The sequence below is a fragment of the Aotus nancymaae genome, unplaced genomic scaffold (genome assembly GCF_030222135.1).
Source record: "Aotus nancymaae isolate 86718 unplaced genomic scaffold, 86718_ANA_hifiasm-v0.15.2.pri h1tg000032l_0, whole genome shotgun sequence".
In the NCBI taxonomy this organism is placed as follows: Eukaryota; Metazoa; Chordata; class Mammalia; order Primates; family Aotidae; genus Aotus; species Aotus nancymaae.
Window position 1 is genome coordinate 24,898,794 of NW_026988445.1, and position 18,766 is coordinate 24,917,559.

Consider the following 18,766-nt stretch of genomic DNA (forward strand, 5'->3'; position numbering starts at 1 on the left):
ATAGGGTCATCAACCTCCCCTTCTTACTGCCCATGATTGCAACAACTGAAATTTAACTAGGCAATAAATTTATTAAAGGAATAAATAGTCAACTCTCTTAAAAAGGATGTAGAACTCCTATCATGTTTTTCTTCACTGAACTTATTTAGGGACTTGAGTGATTCCAGATGGTATTACATGAGTATTTGGCTCTGAATTTGTTGTTTTCTCACGTTTGTCAACATACAAGTGTTCAAGACTTTCAGGTCCCTGAAGAGCTGTTCAGCCATTGGACATACAACTTTAGGTTGCTATGGTATATTTGATCATTCTTTTGAAAGTTCTCCTCATCCTTTGGCATTTGAAAATATTAAAATTATTTAATTTAACCTGGAGAAGAGAGATCTGTGGAGCTGTGGTATGTGAGTTGGTGGACCATAAAAAGTATATCTCTTGAAAACCTAGTTTTCAAGATTCGATGAGATCAACACGTAGTATGTAGACCACCCATAAACTCTTGAATGTGGTATGTGTAAAAATGTATTTAAGTGGCCCTTTAATAATGCAAAAGTATTTTCTCTTTAATGTGCTTGGAAGTCCCCAGTCCGACACAAAAAAGGCCATTTCATGCATAACATATGTATAGATTTTTACGTACTCAAATAAAATGAGAGAATCTAACCATCAGATTATTCCCCTCCAATAAATAGAGTGTGTGTACTGTGTGCCTTGTTGGTATTATAAAAATGAATATTATATTCACCTCTTTAAAGAGCTTTGGATGTAATGTGGATGACAAACATGAAACCAAATAATTACAGTCTAATGTTCTTAAGTGCTGGATAGAGTTCTTTGGAAAGAGTGGGACAGTTGCTGAAAAGGCAAGAAGGATTTAATCTTGGGGAAGTTAGAAGGATGTTCATAGAAAGGCAGTATCTGGGATTGTTCTTAAGTGTCGGTCAGTAATATGCTACAGGGAAGAGATAAAGTCCCAGCAGTGGAGCAGTATGATCAAAAGCATGGATGTGATAATCTATAATGTGTTTTAGGCAAAGAATATGCTGGAAAGTAGTGCATAGGGAAATGGGAGTTGGAGGAAGGGCAGGGATTGAGACTGGCAGGGATGAGTGTATACGGGTCGCTCTGGGGTAGCAATGCGAGTGAGAGGGAGAAGTCTGGGTTTCTGAGACATTTTTCAGGGGAAGACTCAACAGGAAATGGTGCTAACGGGATGTGGGAGAGAGGAGACCATAAGCGGGCTTCTTTCTTCGGTGTTTGGACTGGATCACCACAGCCAGGATTGGATGTTCAAAATAATGAACAGGTTTGGGTACAAAACGGAATGGATTATCAATTGGTCATTTTGTTCCTTTTTTTCTTTCTTTTTATTTTAGAATCATTATAGAGTCACAGGACTTTGTAATAATAGTACACTGTGTCCCATATGCCCAGTTTTCCCCAATGATAACATCTTATAAAACTATAGTATAACATCAAAACCTGGAAATTTACATTGGTATGTTCCATGGACCTTTTTTAGATTTCACCAGTTTTGCATGCACTCCTAGTGGGTGTAGGCCTGCATGTACACACGTGTGTATATCGTTCTATGCACTTTTATCACATGTTGATTTATGTAACTATCAGCACAGTCAAGATGTAGAATGATTCTACCACCCAAAAGATCCCTGTGCTACCCCCTTTTAATTACTCCATTCCTAGGCCGGGCGCCGTGGCTCACGCCTGTAATCCCAGCACTTTGGGAGGCCGAGGCGGGTGGATCACGAGGTCAAGAGATCGAGACCACCCTGGTCAACATGGTGAAACCCCGTCTCTACTAAAAATACAAAAAATTAGCTGGGCATGGTGGCGCGTGGCTGAGGCAGGAGAATTGCCTGAACCCAGGAGGCGGAGGTTGCGGTGAGCCGAGATCGCGCCATTGCACTCCAGCCTGGGTAACAAGAGCGAAACTCCGTCTCAAAAAAATAAATAAATAAATAAATAAATAATAATAATAAATAATTACCCCATTCCTTTCTTCCTCCCTAAACCCTTGTAGTCAATAATCTGTTTCCATCCCTATAATTTTGTGATTTGGGGAATGTGATATAAATGGAATCATATGGTATATAACCTTTTAAGATTAGCTTTTTTCCACTCAGTATAATTTCCATGAGATCCACTGAAGTGTTGAGTGCATCAATAGTTCATTCCATTTTATTGTTGAGTAGTACTTCATGGTATGTGAAGTCCTAGAGATTAAACAAACTAATGTTTGTTTAATCTTTCACCTACTGAAAGACATTTGGGATGTTTTGAGTTTTCATGTATTACACATAAAACTGTTATGAACATTTATGTACATAATTTTTTTCCATGTGGGTCTAGGTTTTATTTGTGATAAATGCACAAGACTGCAATTGTTGTGTTGTAAGTTGTGTATATTTAATGTTTTAAGAAACTGGCAAACTGTTTTCCAGAATGGCAGTACCATTTTACATTCTGAACAACAATATATGAGAGATCCAGTTTTGCTGCATCCGTGGTATTGTGACTGGTTTTTATTCTAGCTATTATGATGGATTCATAGTGATATTCCATCATGATTTTAATTTGCATTTCCCTAATGGCGAATGACGTTGAACATCATTTCACGTGCTAACTTGTCACCCATGTCTTCTCTTTGGCGATATGTCTGTTTATATCTTTTTCCCATTTTCCAATTAGATTGAGTTGCTCATTTGCACCACCTCAAATCACCTCTTTCTGTCTTGTTGCCGCCGGGTGGAGGTGAAAGTCTGGCTGCCCACTGGGCCCCCAGATGCCAGGTTGATGTGAAGTTGGAGCAGGCATTGTATTAAGTAGCACTGCCTCATACCCGCTTGCTCCGCCTCATAGCTGCTGGAGTGACAGTTCAGCTCTTCACTTGGCCGCCTGGAACAGTTCTTCATTCGGTGTTTGGCATAGGGCAGTTAAGTATAAAGAGAAAGCTTTTTTGCTCTGCCAGACCACCTTTTCCCTAGTCCTTTGGCTGGAGGAAGGAAGCAGGCTTTCCTTTTTCTTTCTTTTTTGTTTTTCCTGTATCTGATGGTGGTTCCAGATTCTGAGCTTCTCGAGCACCCCACCTGGGATAAATGGGAAGAAAATAGAAAACTCAGGAACTTCATCACCATACTGTCAATCACGTTGTGAGATCCTTGGCTGGTCTACCTTCTTTTCGTCCTTCATTGCTCCCCTATGTTTGTTTGTACCATTACATCCAGGTATTATTCTAAAAATAATGGTTAATCATTAAAAAGTTTTTAGTAGGATATACATGCTCTGATTTGCATCTTCTAAAAACAATCACATTAAGTACTTCATAGAACATGTATTAAAGAGAGCCAGGGATGATTTGGGGGAGGCCAATCAGGATATTGGAGTAGATGAGTTGAGAGATGGCAGTAGTTTGGACAAGGACGATGGCAGTGGAGGTGGGTCTGAGACTCAGTGATTCATTGGATGTGGAAGTGAAATATGGGTAGATGTTTAGGATAACCCCAGCTTTCTGGATGGGCGACTAGTTTTCCAATTTACTGGAATGAGGATCCCTGAAGGTTTAGAGGAAGAAAACCTGACTTGATTTTTAAATATGTTTTATCTAAGGTGCTTAGTTCCAGAGAACACTAACTTAAATAGTTCTTGTATACTGGAACGACCTCATCTTGGAAGGAGCTTTCCTAATAGAAGTGAAAAAGACTGGGAGAGGGAAGGTTTTTTAGTTCAATGTTCAGAACCTGGATTTTTTTTTTTTTTTTTTGAGACGGAGTCTTGCTCTGTTGCCCAGGCTGGAGTGCTGTGGCACAATGTTCACTGAAACCTCTGCCCTCCCAGGTTCAAGCTATTCTCCTGCCTCAGCCTCTTGAGTAGCTGGGATTACAGGCATGTGCCTCCACACTCGGCTAATGTTTTGTATTTTTAGTAGAGACGGGGTTTCGCTGCGTTAGCCAGGATGGTCTTGATCTCCTGACTTTGTGATCCGCCTGCCTTGGCCTCCCAAAGTGCTGGGATTACAGACATGAGCCACTGCGCATGGCCCTAGGACTTGGAAATTCTTTTATGTGATTAATTAATGTGTAAGTGTGTAGCCACTTTGTTCATGTATTTGGCCATAAGGAAGAATGAGCCTATTTCAACATTTGAGAAAGAGTTGCTTAGCACCATTCATAAACTCAGCAGAAATGGATATCAATTCAATATCGGGAGCCACCTTTTTCCCCTCCCCCACAAATAAAACATCTTCCTGTCTATAGAATTAATTTTTCTCCCCCCAGGAGTTGAAATAGTACAGTTCGGTTGCACAAGGTATATGGGTCTGGGGTGGTGGAGGTTAACGTACTTGGTGAAATCTGCGATGACATCTAGGAATCTGAATCTGTACTGGCTGGTGGTGACTGGTGAAAGCATCCAGGTTAGCTGCACCTGGGGTCTGTTTCACTTACAGGCAGACACAGTAAATATTGAGAAAGGAATATTCTGTTACAAATCTGCAAATGATCTGCAAATGATCAGGGTGAGAGTGGGAAGGGGTGAAAGGAAGTAGCAAAAAGATAGTTTTTGTAGACTGAAACGATGTCGTCTTGGAAGGGACTTTCCCTAATGGAAGTGAAAAAGACTGGGAGAAGGTTTGTTTGTTAGTTGCAGGTTTGGAACCTGGAAATTCTTTTATGTGATTAATTAATGGGTAAGTGTGTAGCCACTTTGCTTATGTATTTGGCCATAAGGAAGAAAGAGCCTGTTTGAATAAATGGCTCACTTTTGTGCCATGTAAATTGTAAAGAACCAGGTACTTAGCACAGAAGACAAAAGAGGAAAGTTGTAGCTTCCTCACATATCTGAAGGAGATTTCAAAATGACCCTAGAGAGTGGACCTAGGATGGATAGCTAAAAGTAGAGGAAATGTTTTGTTTAGTATAAAGAAGACCATATTTTTGGTGTTTCTGAACACTGTTATTTAAAGATCTGATAACCAGTTTAGGAAAACAATGAATTTTGTCACTAAAAGTGCTTAAGTTCTTTTCTTTTGTCTTTCTCTCCCTCCTTCCCTCTCTCTCTTTCTCTCTTTCTTTCTTTCTTTCTGCTTTGCTTCTTTTCCTTCCTTTCTTCCTTCTTTCTTTCCTTTGGGAGTGGGTGGTTGAAGAGAATTTAATGATCAGCTAGATAGGAAGGTTTTACCAAACATTAGTTCACAGTGTCTGCCCCACAGATGCCCAATTCCTACCATTCTTTTTGAGGGGATCTGCAAGGTCAAAACCATTTTCCTGATAACACTAAGATGATATTTGCCTCCTTGACAGTGTAAACAGTTGTGCTGATTATGCAAAAGCAGTGGTAGGTAAAAACGCTGATGCCTCAGCAAGAATCAAGGCAGTAACACCAAGCTAAGTTGTTATTGTAATTCACCACTGTACTCTCACAGGGGGAAAAAAGTCATTTTTATTGCTCTGATAGAGCAATAAAAATGATCTCTTTTATTAAAACACGTCTATTTAATATGTGTGTTAATATTCTGTGTGATGAGGTGAGAAGTAAACATAAAATCTACTGCATAGCAAAATATATAGTTATTTTGATAAAAATAATACTTGTGTGATTATTTAAATTGTGAATTGGACTTTTTTTTTCATTGAACACCATTTCTACTTGAAAACTAGACTGCAAACTGTGGTTATTCATACCTTGATATTTGCTAGACTTTTTCTTGAAAATGAGCAAAGTCAGTCAGTTACTTCAGGGAAAACCACTCACAGTATTTGTGGCCAATGAAAAAATCCAAGCTCTAAAGCAAAAATTAGAATTCTGGAAGTCTTTTATCTGCCAGCATGAGCTTGAAAGTTTCACCTATACTTAAAAACTATTTTCTCTGACAGGTTTGCCTACGATATTTTTAAAGAATTGACTTTATTCTTAGTACTCTAACATGCTATATGCCAGTATTTGGAAGCTCTGTGTAAATCAGTGAATCAATAATTTTTAAATGACCATTCTCATTGCAAGTCACAACAATAAATTTTTATGTAACACAATCAAAAGGTAAACTGATATGGTTTTCACTAACTTAGTGTAGTACTAAAGATTGTCTACACTTATCTGAAAACGCTATTAAAATATTCCTCACTTTTCCAACTACTTATCTGTATGAAGCTAGATTCTTTTCCTTTACTTCATCCAAAATGACAAATCACAATGGATTAAATGCAAAAGCAGATACAGATTCCAGCTATAAGCTAGACAATAAACAGAACTTCAAAAACGTAAAACATTGCAACTCCTCTAATTTAAAAGAAAAAAATTTTTACATTAATGGATTTTTATAATTTTGATTGAATATTTGAAACACTTCTTGGTTTAACATCTAATATGGTAAACATCAGTAGGTATACAGGTGCTTCTCAACTTATGATGAGGTTATGTCCCAGTAAACCCATTATAAGTTGAAAATATCTTTAAGTCAATGGTACATTGAATATACCTGGCCTGTCTATCAAATATCATAGCTTACCCTACCCAGCCTTAAACATGTTCAGATCATTTACATGGCCTACAGTTGGCCAAAATCATGTAACAAAAAGCCAATTTTATATAAAGTTAATACAAAATTTTAAGTCAAAATTCAAAATATAGTTTCTACAGAAAGTCTATTGCTTTTCCCACCCCAACTTGTTATGGTTAAAAAAAAATCATAAATAGAACCATAGTAAGTTGGAGACCCTCTGCAATCCTCAAAAACTAAAGCTCCTTGGCATTGTGTATAATTTTTAGGAGAGTAAAGCATCATGGATCTAAAAGGCTTGAGAATTGCTGTAGTAGATGGCCTGGGCTTCTTGATTTTTATGATTCTATGATACTATACTAATTCAGTGCTTGCTGAAAGTGTCCAAGCAAAGGAATTTGTCTCTTTTTTGCCAGGGGTGCCAACACTCAGGCTTTACTATGATAGAAGATTTAGAGACAAGAAAAAGACACATATTGTCCCTGTCCTCACAGAACTTCAGTCTCTGTGTGGAAGATATAAATCAGAAATTCACAAAAATAAATAAAACTACAGTGGAAGTATGCTAGAGAGGAAAAGTAGTTGGAAAAGGGTCTTTCATCAGGAAACAGTCCCCATGAAGTGACTGAGCCTGTAATAAATAAGAGCCTCTCAGACCGAGGAAGCCACACGTGGAAGGGTGCTGTGGTGGGGTGGAAAGAGCTATTGTGCTGTGTCACCAGGATGGAGGGCTTGTGGCTGGCACACACGGACCGGGAACACAGTGAAGCTGAACCGTGGACCCCTTGGTGTACCATGGCAAGCATGTTGGCATTTATCCTTTGCAAGATACTTAGGAGGCTAGTTTTTTGGTCTGTGTCATAACTTCTCTAAACCTGTCCTTTATTTTCATTGTACCTCAAGTTCATTTCATAATAACTTGATTTCCCTTCCTGATCTTCTACCATCCCCAAGAACCCCCCTCCTCTTTATTTACCTTGGCTGGTTCATCACTCTTGAATGTTAGTTCCTTTTCTTCTCTACCCTTGTTTGCATTCCTCACACAATGACTCTTCAGATCTTTTCTTTTCTTCTCTTTTTTCTCCTTCTTTCCCTCCCTCCCTTCCTTCCTTCTCTTTTCTCTTTCTTTCTTTCCTTTTCTTTTCTCTTCCTTTCCTTCCTTCCTCCTCTCCTCCCTTCCTCCCCTCCCCTCTTTCCCTCCCCTCTTCCCCTCCTCCCCTCCCCTCCCCTCCTCTCCTCCTCCCCTCTTCCCCTCCCCTCCCCTCCCCTCCTCTCCTCCCCTCTTCCCCTCCCCTCTTCCTCTCCCCTCCCCTCTTCCTCTCCCCTCCCCTCTTCCCCTCCCCTCCCCTCCTCTCCTCCCCTCCTCTCCTCCCCTCTTCCCCTCCCCTCTTCCTCTCCCCTCCCCTCTTCCCCTCCCCTCCCCTCCTCCCCTCTCCTCCCTTCCACTCCTCTTCCCCCCTCCTCCCCTCCCCTCCCCTTCCCTTCCCTTCCCTTTCCCTCCCCCTCCCTTTCTCTCCCCTTTCCCTTCCCTTTCCCTTCCTTCTTTTTCCTTTCTTTCAACAGAGTCTCACTCTGTCCGCCAGGCTGGAGTGCAGTGGTCCAATCTCAGCTCACTGCAACCTCTGCCTTCCAATTCAAGCATTTCTTGTGCTTTACTCTCCCAAGTAGCTGGGATTACAGGCACCCACCATCACACCCAGCTAATTTTTTGTATTTTTAGTAGAGACGGGGTTTTGCCATGTTGGCCAGGCTAGTCTCAAACTCCTAAACTCAGGCAATCCGCCTGTCTCGACTTCCCAAAGTGCTGGGATTACAGGTGTGAGCCATGTGCCTGGCCCAGACTTTTGATCTTTTTCACTCTAAGTCATCCTCTTCAACCTGACTGTCTGCATTTATGGACAGTAACCTGGCTTCCAAATTTAGTCACAAAGTTGAGAACATCCACATGAAAGATCTTTCTAATATTCTTTCTATATCAAAATCCTCTATGTCCTTGTTCTTCCCTTTGTTTCATTTGTGAGGATAAAAGTGTCTGCTTTCTTACATTGCCTGTCTCTGCCCTCTTCTGTCACATCCCTGCTGGCTTCTTCTCATCCTCCTGCCTGTTCGTCCTCCTCCGCCTGCCTGTTTCTTGATATGTGAGCCTCCCCCAGGATCTGTCCTTGGCTGACTTCTGTCTTTCCTCTGAAGCTTCATCCTCAGGTTTTCTTTATGTCTGACTTAAGGATCGCAGATGCCCGATCGTATCTTTGGCCCTTGGTGTTCTCCAAATGTTCCACTTTTCTCAAACCTCACTGTCGCACTACCATTACTTAGTGCCACTAAAGGAGCACTCATCACACTGCTTCATGACGGTTTATTCATTTGTCTGCCTCCTGTTTGGGCTGCCTGAAGGCAAGAGTTGGGATTGGCCAGCCCTTGTTTTCCTTCTTACCTTAACAGTGAGTTGTGGTCAAGGGAGTGATACTCATTCGATGAACTGAATGCACATATTCCGAGCCTGCTTTACATTCCTGCCGTTTTAGAGATCTCCCCACCTGGACATTTCAACTGGGTCATTTTTCATTTGCCATAGATTTATATGCTATTCTGGTGAAGTTACCTTTTCCAGAGCACTGTCAGATTGAATAGGAGAGGGCATTAGTGGAAAACTGGTACTTGGCAAGTGTGATTTTTTTTTAAATACAAACTATACTATAAGAAGTGGTTTAAGGCTGGGCACAGTGGCTCACACCTGTAATCCCGGCGCTTTGGGAACTCAAGGCAGACTTCATTTGGCCATATTCCTCCAAAAGTAAAATAGGTTAAAATAAAGGAATGTAGGCTGGGTGCCGCTGGCTCACACCTGTAATCCCAGCACTTTGGGAGGCTGAGGTGGGTGGATCATGAGATCAGGAGTTCAAGACCAGCCTGGCCAACATGGAGAAACCCCATTTCTACTAAAAATACAAAAATTAGCCGGGCATGGTGGCGGGCACCTGTAATCCCAGCTACTCGGGAGGGAGGCTGAGGCAGAGAATTACTTGAACCCGGGAGGTGGAGGTTGCAGTGAGCAGAGATCACACCACTGCACTCCAGCCTGGGTGACAGAGTGCGACTCTGTCTCAAAAAAAAAAAAAAAAAAGGAGTGTATACTTGTAATGACTCTCTCATATAAATGCACGTGTGTATATAAACATGGAAACACATACAGAGTTGATCTTCATTATTTGCAGAATCTATGTTTGCTAACTTGCCTAGTCACTAAAATATATTTTTAACTCCAAAATTGACATGCACGGGGCTTTTGTAGTTATTTGCCAACATGTGCTGAGTGGTGAGAGATTTGGGTCTCCCAGCACAAATGTTCCTAACTGAAATCGAGCAAGCCAACATTCTGGCTTTTCTTTCCAGCTCTCAGGCAGTGAGGCATCCTTTTTGCAGTCTATTTAGTGCCATGTTTTTTGTACTGTTGTGCTTTTTGTTAGTGATTTTCCGGTCTAAAATGGCCCCAAGTGCGGTGTTAAAGCACTGAGGCTAGTGTTTCTGAGCACAAGAGGGCTGCGATGTACCTTGTGGGGAAAAATCTCTGTGCTGGACAAGTTTTGTTGAGGCATGAGCTGTGGTGCTGCTGGCCTTGAGTATTAATGAGTCAACAGTAAACATTAAATGTCTTTAAACATCAAACAATGCTATGTATTGATCAGTCCATGAAAATGTTGTGACCCCAAAGGCTCACAGTAGCTCTGTATTTTTTCTAGGAGTAATGGTTCAGTATATGCTGATTCAGTACCCAGTCCACAAATAGGAAGAATTGACTCTGTGTGTGTGCATATGTGTGTGTGTGTGTGTGTGTGTATACATGTACATATCTATGTGTGCATGTGTGTATATGAGAATGAGAGGGCCAGAGATTACCTGAGGTGGAGTTAACTAAGCCCCAGAGAGAAAAAGAGACCAGAAGAGTTAGTGTCATGTACACATATTTGTAGAGAACAAGAAAGGAGTTTATAGGGCATAAAGTGACAGTTCCCTCGCCTTGCTATAAAGTTTACTGTCAGCCCAGGCAGCTTTATTTCTTTCTGAAGTGAGCAGAAATGGTTTAATATAGTATAGGGTATAAAGGACTGTGCAATTAATAATTTATATGTGCTAAATAGTTTGGGGAGTGTCTCTAGAGTACTAATAGAAAGTCACTTTGTTCTGAAGACATTGATGAATTTCATCCTTCTCTTGTATCTTTAATTATTACTCTGATTTACCTTAGCCATCTTTTTTCTCTTACAGCTGCCTTCTGATTTATTTTTGTTTTGTTTAAGATCCAGGGAATTTCCCGGGTCCGTGGTGTAGGATTCTAGTTATGGAACCCCATGTTGAGTCTATTCAACAGCTAGATTGAGTCTATATTAAGGTGATTAAACAAAATCAAACTAAGAAACCTAATTATGTCATCAAATTGTAACAAGCTGGATTTTTTTTTTTTTAATGAGGTTTTGGGTATAGAATGAGGTTGGGCTTGGAGATAGTTGACTAACCAAGTGCTGTGGTAGAAACTCTTTCCTTTAAAAGAATAAAGAGATTCTAGGGATTGGAGACCTTTATGTGTTATACTTTGGTGTGGATTTGTGTGTCTTAAAACAACCCTTGCCTTGTCTGTATTCTTAGCTTTCATGTTCTTTTAGAATATTACCCTAGTCTCTCATTTGCCAGAAAGATGGATACTGTCGTTTTTAAAAGTCTGTCTTGTAATACGGCTTTACATGGTCTCAAGATATTATTCGTGAGGCTGACTCTCATAGGTAACTGGCAAGTGAATGAAGGAGTATTTGCTCAAGTAGTAAAATTCTTGAGCAAAGCCACAATTAACTGGGGAGAAAAGTAAGATTAATGTGCAATTGAAATTCTAGAAGAAGAGTTTTCATTTTTGGAGTAGCTTGGAATATTTGCAGTAAAATGTACCTCCTTTACTTCTTTGTATCCTTTTGATGCATCGCATTCCAAATGCAAAATTTATGAAACTGCCAGAGGATCAACTTCTCTAGCAGATCTCTCATCAGTTCTTCCCTCGTTAAAAGAAGCTTCTTTTGAGACAGCAAGTCTTAGTTAGTTAATCCTATCAACTGAAAACCTGCATTTCAAAACAATCAGGAAATACAAAGCAGAACCTAGCTCTGTTCAGGTGATATCTATCAATTCTCTCGAAAGCTATCAGGCTCTAGCTCCTGTAGCAGTTCTGGGCCGAGCTGATTGTCTGTTTAAACAAAAATAATATTGAAAGAATTTTAACTTCTGAAGACTGGACTCAGAAATCATAATATGGTGGTCTACTCTTAATGCATTAGAAAATGTGATATTTTGGCTCTTTTAACAGGACTGCAAATAAAAATAATCCAAATACTCTATAAAATAAAGACAGATTTGTGCTTCTTGAAGTCTGTAAAATCTCCTACCCAATATTAATATTAAAAATGTACAGGATCTTTTCTCATAAGGAAACACATTTAGAATGACAAATTTTTAGTTTGAGATTATAAAGGGTGACAGTAGACACTTAAGAAGGAAATAAGCATGGAGGCATTTTATATCAAAAAGAAAATCCAGGCCGGGTGCAGTGGCTCATGCCTATATTCCCAGCAGTTTGGGAGGCCTAGATGGGTGGAGCACCTGAGGTAAGGAGTTCGAGACCAGCCTGGCCAACATAGTGAAACCCTGTCTCTACTAAAAATACAAAAATTGAGACAGGCGTGGTGGAGGGCACCTGTAATCCCAGCTACTCAGGAGGCTGAAGCAGAAGAATCACTTGAACCTGGGAGACGGAGGTTGCAGTGAGCAGATGTCGTGCCACTGTACTCCAACCTGGGTGACAGAGCAAGACTCCATCTCAAAAAAAAAAAGAAAAAGAAAGGAAAATCCAGCAAAAGGAATCAGAACATTTTTTTGTTCCATGACTTAAATAATTTAATTGTATTTTCCCCCCAAATATAAAAAGCAATAAACTATGATTTCCATAGTTGAATAAGTACCTTTTTCTTTAAAAATACTATGAAACCTTTATGATCAAATTATTTCCAAATTCAATTTCATTGATTTCTGAATAAGAAATACTACTTTATAAAATGAAATACTGGTGTTCATAAACAAGCAAAATAACAAAGGAAAACTATTGTTTTAAAAGCATGCTTGTATGAATAAATGTTTCTCAGATTACTAAGAGTCAATAACATTATTTGAAAGATTTGGGGATAATCTGGTTTGCATAAAACATATTTACACTTTATTTTTTATTTATGTTTTTATTTTTTTGAGGCAGAGTCTCGCTGTGTCACCCAGGCTGGAGTTCAGTGGCACAATCTCAACTCACTGCAACCTCCATCTCCTGGGTTCAGGCAATTCTCCTGCCTCAGCCTCCTGAGTAGCTGGAATTACAGGCACTCGCCATCACGCCTGGCTCATTTTTGTGTTTTTAGTAGAGATGGGTTTTCGCCATGTTGGCCAGGCTGGTCCTCCAACTTCTGACCTCAGGTCATCCGCCCACCTCGGCCTCCCAAAGTGCTGGGATTACAGGCATGAGCCACTGCACCCGGCCATATTTACGCTTTAAAATGCCTCATGAATTAAGTCAAGCTTTACCACATACAAATGCTAAGAAACATGAAAATATATAGTTTTACTGTATTCAGATCATTAAATTTATCAAGATAATTAGATTATTATTTAAGGGATTCAGTTGGCCAGACTTCGAGAAATCGTTTGGTTTTTGTTTTTTTAGAGAGCACAGTCAGATGAACTCGAAAAAATAGAGAAGCACGGCCGATCTTCCAAAGACAAGGAAAATGCCAAGTCTCTGGACAAACCTGAACAGTAAGCACACCTTAGAACCATGTAGAGGGCATGCAGGCTACGGGTGGGCCCTTTTTGTTTGGAAAATGCAAATGCAGTGTCTTCAGTGCATACTTGTTATGAATGAGATGAGGATAAACATCTGTTAATGTGAATTATATTTTTCTTCTTAACTTGGCTTTATTTCCTTAGGTTCCTTTATGAACTGTCACTAATCCCCAACTTTTCAGAGCGAGTCTTTTGCATCCTGTTCCAGTCCACGTTTTCAGAAAGCATTTGCTCAATTCGTCGCAAACTGGAATTACTACAGAAATTGTGTGAGGTGAGTTCTGGTTCAAAGAGAGCTGAACTTGAGTCTCATTTAATTGTGCTCAGTCATGTTCATATTTCAAAAAAACGTTCTTTTATTTACTCTAAGTGCTCACCAAATTTGAAGGATAGCAGTCCCACAGAAGGGAACATGTTATGATTGAGCTTCAAGATCAAAGCAGATGTTCTGCTGGGCACCTGGGACTGCAGGGCCATATTGCTAGAATGTAGCCAGTACATGTTGGCCTCCAGAAACTTCTCTGCCTTCTCCTTTTGCCAAAACAAAATTTTCGGTTTTCGTGGACCTCTCAGACATCAGACTTCCAAAGAAATGTAATTTGAAGGCATTTTCTTTACTTTCTTTATTTATCTGGAAGGGGACCCCTCCATAAATTGTTAATAATTATTCCAGCCAAGTAATTTAGGAACAGCCATATGACTCAATAGATGATAAATATTATTCTGAAAACAAAAAATAAATGCTTGGCAGAAACGACCAATATTAACATTTAAAATGATTTGTCCAATATCAGTACCATTTGTTCTAGTTGTGGCAAATGATTTTGAAAAGTGAAAGATGTTTTTAAAGGCTCACGTTTTCAGAAGACGTGACATGCAAATTTAAGTTAAACGGTGTTTTGAAAGAAATGAGTGTGAACTCTTTGAGGGTAAACCTAAATTTAGAAGTTAATCTCTGTAACTGCTTTTTGGTTTCCTCTGCTGATGCCAAAAATTTGTATTGTTCCACACACAGAAGACAATGGTAGTGATGTTGGTGATATTTTTTGTAATACTTCTCATTTGGCCTTATTTGTTCTCATATAGCCTTAGTTCCCATGTAGCCTTAAGAGTTCTCATACAGCATTATTTGTTTTCCTAGAAATCAGGTCAGAGAAGTGGCCTAGCATAGCATCTCTCAGCTTACAGAGGCATACCTGAATATCTGTGGGTGGTGCAACTTTTATTAACTTTCAAGATACTGCTCTTAAAATATAACTAATAATTAGAAATCATAAAGCTTGGTCGTGACCCAAAACTACTCATATAATATAAATAGCTGTCAGCGACTTGAGATGATTCAAACAAAACCTTGCATAAAATAAAAGTTGTTTTTTTATTGTTGTTATTCTGTTTTACAGACATTAAAAAATGGCCCAGGGGTTATGCAGGTTCTAGGTTTGGTTCTTGCCTTTGGCAACTACATGAATGGAGGAAATAAGACTCGAGGACAGGCAGATGGCTTTGGATTGGACATTCTTCCAAAGCTGAAAGACGTCAAGAGCAGTGTAAGTATTTTGCATGAGTGGATGTAAGCAAATTGAGAATTCCATGTTTTGTTTAGTAATAGGTTTGAATATAAAGCAGTTGTAATAAATATTTCTTTTATGTTCCTAGGTCAGATGTTTCTTTATGTTCTGAGCTAGAAAAAAGTAATGTCCATCAGATATTTGTGATTTAGTGATTAATAATGTTTCCTAATGTGAATAATTTTTATGTCTAATGAATAATTACAACTTTTTAATATAAAACAATATAAAAAGTAATTTTATATTGTTTTAATATAAAACAATTGTTTTAATAGAAACACTTTGTTAGAAAACTTGATAGTGGTGTGCAGGGGAATGTCTAAGCCCTTTTGCAGACCTAACTATTTTTTGGTCCTGCTTCTGCAGTTGTGATTGTTTGAAATTAATATTTAAGCAATTGTGAGGGTGCCAGTAGAAATATGAGGTTATAAATGATGGTAAGAGTCACAGACTCAAGTCTGAGATGGTAGACTCAAAAAATAAAAGTTACATTTCTCTGATAAAAGAATATATATAGTTTTAATATAAAAACAATATTTTACTGTATCTTTCCCGTGTCTGCTAATATTTATCCTTTTGGAATCTGAAGGCTAATTATTTTCTGTGAGTTAGACACTATATCTCACATTTTTTTCTTTGCCATGTTAAGCAATGGACGCCAACAGGTCCATATTTTGAAAATAACACAAAGATGAGTAAAATGGCATGTAAATAAAATATAAAAGATGATTCTACTCTTCTGTGCAGCATTCTCTTCTTGATACTGCTGTGTGTGGGGATAGAAGCCCTTTTGCAGACCTAATTATTTTGTGGTACTACTTCTGCAGTTCTGTTTGTTTTAAATTAATATCTAAGCAATTGTGAGAGTGCAAGTAGAAATAGGAGGTTAGGAATGACGGTAAGAGTCAAGACTCCAATCTCAGATGGTAAACTCAAAAAATAAAAGAGTTATGTTTCTCGATAAAAGAATCATCACACACAAAAGAAGCATAAAGGAAATTCTGGGCATGTTTTTTAAATATTAAGTTGAATAATTGGCTTGTAGAAATGAAAGTAGATAGGATTGTCCTTCCTAGATAATGAAGGAATTTCCTTCATGAGAGAAAGAGACTTTTTAAAATCTTTTCTGCCAGCCAAAAATTTGTTTATTGTTCTATGTACAGATGATTCTCAACTTACAATGGGGTTACGACCTGATAAACCCATTCTAAATTGAAAATACCGTAAGTGAAAAGGCATTCAGTACATCTAACATAGCAAACATCAAAGCGTAGCCTCGCCTACCTCAAACATGCTCAGAACACTTTTAGCCTACAGTTGGGCAACTCATCTAACACAAAGGCTATTTTATAATAAATGGCAGAATATCACATGTAATTTATTGAATCCTGTGCTGCAAGTGAAAAACAGAATGGTTGTATGGGTACTTGAAGTACAGTTTCTACTGAATGTGTATCACTTTTGTACCATTGTAAAGTTGAAAAATTGTAAGATGACCCATCATAAGTCAGAGACTGTGTGTGTGTGTGTATGTGTGTGCATGTGTGTGTGTGTAGGGGGATCAAATTAATACAGATATTCATTCAACATTCTTTCTTTGAGCATTTATGGAATCTGGACACTGCTTTTCCAAGATTGAATAATTTATAGTCCCTCCTTGGTACACATATGATTTTTTTAATTTTTATGGTTGTTTGTTCAAATGCTCCTGTGTATGATACACATTTTCATAGAAATCTCTAATATAGAGACCTGATAAATTACATTTGTTAAAAAAAAAATGCTTACACCAAGTGCAATAGCATGAGCCCATAATCCTAGCTACTTGGGAAGATTTTTCAAGGCCAACCTGGGCAATACAGTGAGGCCCCTTCTAAAGAAAGAGGGGGGAGGTGGGGGGAGAGGGAGGGAGGGAAAAGAAAAGAAGAGAAGGGAAAAAAGAAAAGAGAAAAGACCTTTGATTAACCTATGGTAATTCTTGAAAACTCAGCAACTGCTTGTTGGAGTAAAACAACTTTTGCAAATAATATTGAAATATATAACATCAACGTCATGTTTAAATTATAAAAATGAACTGGAAATAGTTTCTAGTGATCATATACAAATAAAAGATTATTTGTGGAATTTTTTTGGTATCAGTTTATATATTTTATTCAATCCTCTACTAAGTTAAATTTCATTAATTTAAATAATCAAGGGGTAATCTAAAATAAAAATTTAAATATGTAATTAAGAAATACCTTTTTAAAATTGTTTCACTTGTACTCAGAAGAGCTATGCAAAGTGTTCCTGGATTGGTTCTTCTCTGTAAAACAAATGTAACTATACTTATTCCTCAGCACTATTTATAGACCTCCATGGACAGAGCTGTTACTTTGATCACTTAGAATTTTCTCTCAGTATGCCTAGTTTTGTTAATTGATTCAGGTTCTGCCAACTGTTTCATTGAATTACAACTTGGGAGAGAAAAAGGAGGTCAAGTTGCTTAAATCATTTTACAAGCAAATCCTGTCTAATGAGGGATGTCTCTAATAGCTGTATTACTGACTCATGTCAAACTTGATTATAAACAGTTTTTGCTCTTTTTATACATATAGAAAAAGTCATGGTTATATTAAACAGTCCAGAGAACGTAGTTTGTATCATAGAGTTTGTTTTTAAAGTAAAATATATAGTTGAGCTCTCAATTTCAGATTATCTACTACTACTTTGGACCAAAAAAAAAAAAAAGTTAAATAAAAATTATTGCCCCTAAATAAACCAGAAAGGAGGTGAAAAGCTATTTTTTGAAGTGTTAGATATGAAACAACTTTACCTTTTGTTAAATAGAACCATCCACATTGTCTTATTTATAGCCACATGAGTATTAATTCCTCAGTCTCAGTTGCTGATATAACGAATTGTAGTATTGGAACTGTTAAAAGCTCCCCTTTACTTAAAATGATACTTAGCCTTTTTATTTCCCTAATCTGTATGCTAATGATCCACAATCAAACTTAGTGTTGGAGTGGTACCTATTAGTTCAGCTATATATCAGTGCTAGCGGTATTTAATTATTTCCTTTAAGATAGTAGTTTTAAAACATAAAAAATAATAATCAAATGAAAATATAATAAAAACACAAAATAATAAAACACACATGATAAGACATGAGCAAAGTTTCTAATTGAGAAGGGTAACAGTTGGAAAGTATTTACAATTCAGACCTTGACCCCAAATAACTGTGCTAAGATTGGAACACTGGGGAGAAAAATCTTTTATGCTAAACATCAAACTCCTTAGACACAATGGCCAAGACAATTCAAAATGTAAAATTTCACATGTCATTCCAAATGTTCTCATGTATATACATGAATTCTCTAGAATCTTTTTTGGTAACACTTTATATTTAATTAGTTAAAAAATATATTGTCACTGACTTTGCTCTTTCTGCCTAGGACAATAGCAGAAGCCTTTTGTCATATATTGTTTCGTATTATCTCCGAAATTTTGATGAGGTAAGACAATGTTTACATCTAGTCATATTCTGTTATTCTTTATTTGTTGGATGACCTGGCAGTGCTTTTTGTTGTCTTTCTTTTGAACATATCTGCTATTATTCTTTTTTATGTTGATAACCGATTCCTTTAAATATGATGGGGTTTCTTGTTCATTAGGACGCTGGGAAAGAACAGTGTCTGTTCCCGCTGCCAGAGCCCCAGGACCTTTTTCAGGCCTCACAGATGAAGTTTGAAGATTTTCAAAAAGATCTCAGAAAACTGAAAAAAGACTTGAAAGGTAACTTACGATTCTGAACTCACGTTTCCTGTTTATGCTTTTT

At 38.1% G+C, this 18,766-nt stretch overlaps 1 protein-coding gene across 1 annotated transcript in view; it reads left to right on the plus strand.

The window, feature by feature from the left end:
* The window catches only part of FMN2 (formin 2), a 380,362-nt gene that overhangs the window by 219,073 nt on the left and 142,523 nt on the right, over nt 1-18,766 (plus strand). The window contains 5 exon segments of the mRNA XM_021666911.2: nt 13,260-13,351; nt 13,523-13,652; nt 14,779-14,925; nt 18,384-18,443; nt 18,603-18,723. Of these exon segments, the coding sequence (XP_021522586.2) occupies nt 13,260-13,351; nt 13,523-13,652; nt 14,779-14,925; nt 18,384-18,443; nt 18,603-18,723 (550 nt within the window).